Source organism: Engystomops pustulosus, chromosome 2 (assembly GCF_040894005.1).
Source record: "Engystomops pustulosus chromosome 2, aEngPut4.maternal, whole genome shotgun sequence".
Taxonomy (NCBI): Eukaryota; Metazoa; Chordata; class Amphibia; order Anura; family Leptodactylidae; genus Engystomops; species Engystomops pustulosus.
Window position 1 is genome coordinate 252,147,843 of NC_092412.1, and position 10,261 is coordinate 252,158,103.

Here is a 10,261-nt window from a genome sequence, read left to right on the forward strand (position 1 = left end):
CATATGTAGGCGAGACTACACTAGAATTCAAGACACGGTTTAACCAGCACCGTTACACAATCAGATCCAACCGTAGAGATCTTCCTGTACCGAAGCACTTTACGGATTTTGGACATACTGAAAAACAACTCAGATTCCGTTTAATAGACCATGTGCCCCCACTTAGGCGTGGAGGGGACAGGGAAAGAATTCTAAAAAAGAAGGAGCTTCAATGGATCCACACATTAAATACACTCAGACCTAATGGTCTTAATGTGGACTTTAAATTATGGGCTATTTAAAGGAATGTTACAAAGGTCTTGTGTCTTTTCCTGTTTCCTGATGTATAGTTATACAATAACATTAAGTGTGAACATACCTATACACTTGTACTCATTACGATCTCTATTTTTTCCAGATACTTTGGCCTGGTCCCTGTCGTCTCCCCGAGGAAGCTGACGGAAAAATCCTTCTTTATATTTTTCTATACATTTTTCTGTATTCTGAGGTTATGGCCGACACAACATTAGACACACATGCCAAACTATTTTTTATCAGCAGATGCCATTTAGTGAATCTATTCATTGGTTTTGTTTCTCTTGAGTGTTGCACTTCTCGAGTCATGGCAGCTAGAGGTTACAATATATTCTTGTCCCTATAAAGGATTTGGTTGACCCATTTGGGTGCACCCTAAGATGGGTTGCCCTGTGATTGGGTCACCCGCACTGGTGATGGTTTCCCCGGGAGGGGTTAATCATTTCACCTCTGTTCCGGTCCTACTTACCTGCTATATGCATCCCTCGAAGTTGTGACTGAAGTTGCATACACTATAACTAATCGAGCTACAGCTAGAGCTTCTTATCTCTTTTTGCTGTCTTCTGCTTCTCCAGGATGACTTGAGGCTGATGTCTCCTTCCGCGATCCTTCCATGAATCACGTGACAATACACATTTTTTCAAATGGTCACTAAAGACGCTGGCTCTGCTCCATAACTACCGATGCGCATGCGCATTCGGCTTCAATGGCATGCGTTCCACTTGTGCGGTCCATTCGATTTGTCTGCATATTTCAAGGAATTTAACTTATATCTTTAAGAGTATATATCCGCAGCTCAATCGGGGACGCATGGACTCTGCACAGTAAGAGGATACACTTCATGCACTTTGACACTGGATCACTTTTACCGCGAGGGATTAGTTGTATTTGAATACATCACACATGCACTTTATATGTTTATTCATGTAATCTGATTGTAATTCCTAATTATCACATGCATATACTTGATGCACTATGTATTATGAACGTGTTTTTATTGCTATATATCTATTTATATGTATATATATGTTTTTTAACACAAATATGTTAATGGGATGGGCGGCACTTATGAGGTCATGTGACCTATCACCATTGTATATATGTCCATCCTGCACACTTGTTTAATGGCTTGAGGAAGGCTACATGTAGCCGAAACGTCGCTGCTATTGTTATTGAATATGGAATAAACCACAAGAATTTTTTTTCACTCAATTCGGTGTGCTGCGCAATTTCCTTTTTTATTGCTTGAAGATTTGAGGCCCAATCTTATGCAGCGTGCACCCATCTATTGCCCTGCTGAATGTGCTGCTTGAACTTTCCATACGTATCTATCTATCTATCTATCTCATATCTATCTATCTATCTCATATCTATCTATCTATCTATCTCATATCTATCTATCTATCTATCTATCTATCTCATATCTATCTATCTATCTATCTATCTCATATCTATCTATCTATCTATCTATCTCATATCTATCTATCTATCTATCTATCTCATATCTATCTATCTATCTATCTCATATCTATCTATCTATCTATCTATCTATCTATCTCATATCTATCTATCTATCTATCTATCTCCTATCTATCTATCTATCTATCTATCTCATATCTATCTATCTATCTATCTCCTATCTATCTATCTATCTCCTATCTATCTATCTATCTATCTCATATCTATCTATCTATCTATCTATCTATCTATCTCATATCTATCTATCTATCTATCTATCTATCTATCTATCTATCTATCTCATATCTATCTATCTATCTATCTATCTATCTCATATCTATCTATCTATCTATCTATCTATCTATCTCATATCTATCTATCTATCTCATATCTATCTATCTATCTATCTCCTATCTATCTATCTATCTATCTATCTATCTCATATCTATCTATCTATCTATCTCATATCTGTCTATCTATCTATCTCATATCTATCTATCTATCTATCTATCTCCTATCTATCTATCTATCTCCTATCTATCTATCTATCTATCTATCTATCTATCTCATATCTATCTATCTATCTATCTATCTATCTATCTCATATCTATCTATCTATCTATCTATCTATCTATCTATCTATCTATCTATCTATCTCATATCTATTTATCTATCTATCTTCTATCTATCTATCTATCTATCTATCTATCTATCTCATATCTATCTATCTATCTCATATCTATCTATCTATCTATCTACCTATCTATCTCATATCTATCTATCTCATATCTATCTATCTATCTATCTATCTCATATCTATCTATCTATCTATCTATCTATCTATCTCATATCTATCTATCTATCTATCTCATATCTATCTATCTATCTATCTATCTATCTATCTATCTATCTCATATCTATCTATCTATCTATCTATCTCATATCTATCTATCTATCTATCTATCTCATATCTATCTATCTATCTATCTATCTCATATCTATCTATCTATCTATCTATCTCATATCTATCTATCTATCTATCTCATATCTATCTATCTATCTATCTATCTCATATCTATCTATCTATCTATCTATCTATCTCATATCTATCTATCTCATATCTATCTATCTATCTATCTATCTATCTATCTCATATCTATCTATCTATCTATCTCATATCTATCTATCTATCTATCTATCTATATCATATCTATCTATCTATCTATCTATCTATCTATCTCATATCTATCTATCTCTCTCATATCTAACTATCTATCTATCTCATATCTATCTATCTATCTCATATCTATCTATCTATCTATATCATATCTATCTATCTATCTATCTCATATCTATCTATCTATCTATATCATATCTATCTATCTATCTATCTCATATCTATCTATCTATCTATCTATCTATCTATCTATCTATCTCATATCTATTTATCTATCTATCTTCTATCTATCTATCTATCTATCTATCTATCTATCTATCTCATATCTATCTATCTATCTCATATCTATCTATCTATCTACCTATCTATCTCATATCTATCTATCTATCTCATATCTATCTATCTATCTATCTATCTATCTATCTATCTATCTCATATCTATCTATCTATCTATCTATCTATCTATCTCATATCTATCTATCTATCTATCTATCTATCTCATATCTATCTATCTATCTATCTATCTATCTATCTATCTCATATCTATCTATCTATCTATCTATCTCATATCTATCTATCTATCTATCTCATATCTATCTATCTATCTATCTCATATCTATCTATCTATCTATCTATCTCCTATCTATCTATCTATCTATCTATCTATCTCATATCTATCTATCTATCTATCTATCTCCTATCTATCTATCTATCTATCTATCTCATATCTATCTATCTATCTATCTATCTATCTATCTATCTATCTCATATCTATCTATCTATCTATCTATCTATCTATCTATCTATCTCATATCTATTTATCTATCTATCTTCTATCTATCTATCTATCTATCTATCTATCTATCTATCTATCTCATATCTATCTATCTATCTCATATCTATCTATCTATCTACCTATCTATCTCATATCTATCTATCTATCTCATATCTATCTATCTATCTATCTATCTCATATCTATCTATCTATCTATCTATCTATCTATCTATCTATCTATCTATCTATCTATCTCATATCTATCTATCTATCTCATATCTATCTATCTATCTATCTCATATCTATCTATCTATCTATCTATCTATCTCATATCTATCTATCTATCTATCTATCTCATATCTATCTATCTATCTATCTATCTCATATCTATCTATCTATCTATCTATCTATCTCATATCTATCTATCTATCTATCTCATATCTATCTATCTATCTATCTATCTATCTATCTCATATCTATCTATCTATCTATCTATCTCCTATCTATCTATCTATCTATCTATCTCATATCTATCTATCTATCTATCTCCTATCTATCTATCTATCTCCTATCTATCTATCTATCTATCTCATATCTATCTATCTATCTATCTATCTATCTATCTCATATCTATCTATCTATCTATCTATCTATCTATCTCATATCTATCTATCTATCTATCTATCTATCTCATATCTATCTATCTATCTATCTATCTATCTATCTATCTATCTCATATCTATCTATCTATCTCATATCTATCTATCTATCTATCTCCTATCTATCTATCTATCTATCTATCTATCTATCTCATATCTATCTATCTATCTATCTCATATCTGTCTATCTATCTATCTCATATCTATCTATCTATCTATCTATCTATCTCCTATCTATCTATCTATCTCCTATCTATCTATCTATCTATCTATCTATCTATCTATCTATCTCATATCTATCTATCTATCTATCTATCTATCTATCTATCTATCTCATATCTATCTATCTATCTATCTATCTATCTATCTATCTATCTATCTCATATCTATTTATCTATCTATCTTCTATCTATCTATCTATCTATCTATCTATCTATCTCATATCTATCTATCTATCTCATATCTATCTATCTATCTATCTACCTATCTATCTCATATCTATCTATCTATCTCATATCTATCTATCTATCTATCTATCTCATATCTATCTATCTATCTATCTATCTCATATCTATCTATCTATCTATCTCATATCTATCTATCTATCTATCTCATATCTATCTATCTATCTATCTATCTATCTATCTATCTATCTCATATCTATCTATCTATCTATCTATCTCATATCTATCTATCTATCTATCTATCTCATATCTATCTATCTATCTATCTATCTCATATCTATCTATCTATCTATCTATCTCATATCTATCTATCTATCTATCTCATATCTATCTATCTATCTATCTATCTCATATCTATCTATCTATCTATCTATCTATCTATCTATCTATCTCATATCTATCTATCTCATATCTATCTATCTATCTATCTATCTATCTCATATCTATCTATCTATCTATCTCATATCTATCTATCTATCTATCTATCTATATCATATCTATCTATCTATCTATCTATCTATCTATCTCATATCTATCTATCTCTCTCATATCTAACTATCTATCTATCTCATATCTATCTATCTATCTCATATCTATCTATCTATCTATATCATATCTATCTATCTATCTATCTCATATCTATCTATCTATCTATATCATATCTATCTATCTATCTATCTCATATCTATCTATCTATCTATCTATCTCATATCTATCTTTTTTAGATAAAAAGAAATCCAACACCATCTTCTGCAACAATGAAGTTAACGTATTGAAACCACATCCATACATAGATGTAGCACTTCCAAGGGTTCTATTTCTTGGAAGTCTTCTACACTATAGATCAGATCATTGTCCGATTGCTTTGTCCTGCTCTCCTATTGGTGGGGCCACTAGCAATTTCAACATGAAACACATTCATTGGAAAAAATAGTTAAAACCCTTTTAAAGTTTTTCTTATTTTTCTCCTCTATAATTCTTGTCTTGTACTCACCGGGCTTTGGCAGGCAGACGTCTCCTTCCAGGGTTCCCTCAGGGAATAGATTGTAAATAATCCTAAAACAGGAGACATCGTCTATTTCCAGTTCTGATAGAGCGATGGTCGATGTCCCGAGGTTTTTTGTTCGTGGAGCGGAGACGCGGTTTTCATAGGATTTGGAAATCTTGACCCCGAACCTTCTACTACGTGTTACCAAGGTCTGGTAGGAGTCTCCTGTCCTCCTCTGCCAGGTGACTTGTACAACGTCCAGGAGAGACGAGATCCTACACGTCAGATCAGCGCGGCCTCCGGCTCTGGTCACTGTGCAGTTTACTGGGGGATCTGATCCTAGAAATTACAGGACATTTGTGGCATCTGTGAAGGTCTTTCACAAGACTTGTCTTTGACCATTTCTTCACAAATATATGGTGGAAGGAAAGGTCTGGAATCTGGTGTTCAGTGCGCGTGAGCTCCTCGCAGTCACTCAATTTTCATCACTAAATTTGCCCTACAATTACCTGACATATCTGAACTTTGATTCCTGAGACGGATTATGACTGATACGAGCTGAATGAAAAATTTGAGCCCTAGCCAGTGACCTCATCAGTCAGACATTTCCGATCATAAAATGGCCGCAGGTGTAGGGTCAAGTGATGTCTATCTGTCCACAAGCAATCGCTCTGCCAGGACCTTATCATAGTATTCATGAATATAAGTTTAAGGTCCTGGCAGGGCGATTGTTCATGGACAGTTAGAGATCACATGACCCTCCACCTGCGGCCATTTTATAGTCATGAATCTCCAGCTGATGAGGTAACAGACAGGAGGCGTCACTTTACTTATCAGGAAAGCGGAGCAGAACTATTACTAGATGTATATAGGTAAATTACCTAATATCCTGCCCCCCACAGGCATTACAAAAACATGAGGTAAGTGGCCAACCCCTTTAAGATAAATGTCCCCAAAGTGTTTGCACATAGGACATTTATCTTTGTGCAAGTGCTTGGGGCTCCGGAGAACAATGGGCCACATTTATCACTTGTTTTTTCTGTTGTTTTTGCGCCTTTTCGTTTAGGCGCACCGTTTTTGCGCCATTTTTGCGATTAAACGTCAAATTAGCCGCGCAGCTAAAATAACCACCTTTCCCTCATCTATCGTTCAATTCCAGATGTTTTGCTGGGCCTAATGATATTCATCACGGGCGACTTTTGCATTTAGGCGCAAAAACGGGCGCAAAAACACTCCAGCCCGAAGGTGGCGTTGTCTGAGAAGAAAGCACTGAGCCCCTTTGCAGAAGAGCTCATTTCTAGCAGCAAAGCTCAGCCAGACACTGGAACATATAATAGATACATTAGATACATTACAGACACTAGAACATATAATAGATACATTAGATACATTACAGACACTAGAACATATAATAGATACATTAGATACACTGCAGATAGGAGCTGCAGACTCTATTTACAGTTCATCACCTTCTATTTACAAAATATTCTGCAAAACGCTGAGCTCACAGCAAGAGCAAGAGAAGTTTGCACAAGTTTGCAGAAGCTACAAACAAGTGTCCCCCATGTAATTCTGCACAGTGTCTGAGGGGGATACTGTGCAGAATTACAGGGGTGCAGCAGGAGACCAGCACTGGGGGATCCCCTCCAGGAGAAGCCACTGCTGAGGAGGTCACTGGGTGCTGGGTGTCACACACCTGGGTGCTGCTGAGGAGGTCACTGGGTGCAGGGCGTCACACACCTGGGTGCTGCTGTGAGTGTTATCTTCATTCTGGGATGTGGGAGAAGCAGAGAGGAGCTTGTAGCAGGATGACATGTAATTGCCCGAATCTAACATTGCGCCTAAACTGCGCCTAAACTGAAGTGATTAATAAGAGGCAGAAAATATACTTATCACAGATGGTTGTAGCTTGTGATAATTCTAGCAAAACAGTGCGCCCGAATTTAGGCGCAACTACTACACTTAGGCGCACAAAAGTGATAAATGTGGCCCAAAGTGGGCCCCACTCTGATGATTGCAGGACCCCAATGTAGTTTAAACCTATGGTAGAGTGGGGTTCACTAAACTCCCTGCTCTGCTTTTTGGGGTGGGGGTCAGGGGTTATGGGAGACTCATAAGATATGCTGGACACATACAGGGGGGAGGTCACTTACCGAGAGTCACACTTAAGACCGTAGCCACTATGATAATGAATATTATAGGTGCAGACATCTGCCCCGGCCTCCGCTGCCGACTGATTCTTGGTGGGAAATTCTGTAGTTTGTTGGTAATTTCGCTTTCTGAGGCACCACTCTAAATCCTTGACCCTAGATCAATAAGTAAACTTTAATTCTTTACAACCTTCACAAAGAACTTCAAAAAGTTTTACTATTAAATGCCTAAAACAGATAACAGACAATCTAACATTATAATCAGCATCACTATGTGGTCTACAAGGCTGGGAGGTAGAAGGACACATCCCAGTGATGCCACGGTAGGCTTAGAGGAGGAGGACGGCAGAAGATGCTACAGACTCCACTGCATAGAGTATAAGGGTGGATGTGACATCACGTGTATGTCGGCTCATGTCACCTCCTGTCAGCCAGTGAGATTACTGACTTCTGAAGCTGGTAAATCCCAAACCAGGTGGTGGACAGAACATTATGCCCATGATGGGACTCCGAACATCGTGATGATATATAAAGCAAGGAGGCCCTTATTTCCTGCAAAACAGCAGGTCATACTATCATAATGATTACGGTTTGGTGCTGTTGTTCCATGGGGAAGCCGGAACTCCCTTCGTCATATATCACCAGGAAGCTCAGAGTCCTAACATCAGCATTACTTGGAGTCCACATGTATAGGAAGAAGGAGGGACCTACTAGGATCTCACATGTATGGGCAGAAGAGAGGACCTACCAGGAGCCCACATGTATGGGCAGGAGAGAAGACCTACCAGGAGACCACATGTATGACCAGGAGAGAAGACCTACCAGGAGCCCACATGTATGACCAGGAGAGAAGACCTACCAGGAGCCCACATGTATGGCCAGGAGAGAAGACCTACCAGGAGCCCACATGTGTGGCCAGGAGAGAAGACCTACCATAAGCCCAAATGTATGGGCAGAACAGAGGACCTACCATAAGCCCAAATGTATGGGCAGAAGAGAAGACCTACCAGGAGCCCACATGTATGGGCAGAAGGGAAGACCTACCAGGCGCCCACATATAGAGGCAGAACAGAGGACCTACCATAAGCCCACATGTATGGGCAGGAGAGAAAAACTACCAGGAGACCACATGTATGGCCAGGAGAGAAGACCTACCAGGAGCCCACATGTAGAGGCAGAACAGAGGACCTACCAGGAGCCCACATGTATGGGCAGAAGAGAGGACCTACTAGGAGCCCACATGTATGGGCAGGAGAGAAGACCTACCAGGAGCCCACATGTATGGCCAGGAGAGAAGACCTACCAGGAGCCCACATGTATGGCCAGGGGAGAAGACCTACCAGGAGCCCACATGTAGAGGCAGAAGAGAGGACCCACCAGGAGCCCACATGTATGGCCAGGAGAGAAGACCTACCAGGAGCCCACATGTATGGCCAGGAGAGAAGACCTACCAGGAACCCACATGTATGGCCAGGAGAGAAGACCTACCAGGAGCCCACATGTAGAGGCAGAACAGAGGACCTACCTAAGCCCACATGTATGGGCAGAAGGGAAGACCTACCAGGAGCCCACATGTATGGGCAGGAGAGAAGACCTACCAGGAGCCCACATGTATGGGCAGGAGAGAAGACCTCACAGGAGCCCACATGTATGGGCAGGAGAGAAGACCTACCAGGAGCCCACATGTATGGCCAGGAGAGAAGACCTACCAGGAGCCCACATGTAGAGGCAGAACAGAGGACCTACCATAAGCCCACATGTATGGGCAGAAGAGAGGACCTACCAGGAGCCCACATGTATGGGCAGGAGAGAGGACCTACCAGGAGCCCACATGTGTGGCCAGGAGAGAAGACCTACCATAAGCCCAAATGTATGGACAGAACAGAGGACCTACCATAAGCCCAAATGTATGGGCAGAAGAGAAGACCTACCAGGCGCCCACATATAGAGGCAGAACAGAGGACCTACCAGGAGCCCACATGTATGGGCAGGAGAGAAGAACTACCAGGAGACCACATGCATGGCCAGGAGAGAAGACCTACTAGGAGCCCACATGTAGAGGCAGAACAGAGGACCTACCATAAGCCCACATGTATGGGCAGAAGAGAGGACCTACTAGGAGCCCACATGTATGGGCAGGAGAGAAGACCTACCAGGAGCCCACATGTATGGGCAGGAGAGAAGACCTACCAGGAGCCCACATGTATGGCCAGGGGAGAAGACCTACCAGGAGCCCACATGTAGAGGCAGAAGAGAGGACCCACCAGAAGCCCACATGTATGGGCAGAAGAGAGGA

General features: G+C 38.6%; 1 protein-coding gene across 3 annotated transcripts in view; it reads right to left on the reverse strand.

The window, feature by feature from the left end:
* Window positions 1–8,121, reverse strand: part of LOC140116806 (OX-2 membrane glycoprotein-like) — a 37,656-nt gene extending 29,535 nt beyond the window's left edge. For all 3 annotated transcript variants that reach the window (XM_072133243.1, XM_072133244.1, XM_072133242.1), the window contains exons 1-2: window positions 7,969–8,121; window positions 5,822–6,154 (exon numbers count right to left, since the gene is read on the reverse strand). In XM_072133243.1, coding sequence (XP_071989344.1) covers window positions 5,822–6,154; window positions 7,969–8,026 — 391 coding nt within the window. In that variant the 5' untranslated portion in view covers window positions 8,027–8,121. The remainder of the gene's footprint in view (window positions 1–5,821; window positions 6,155–7,968) is intronic.
* Between the last annotated feature and the right edge of the window lie 2,140 nt (window positions 8,122–10,261).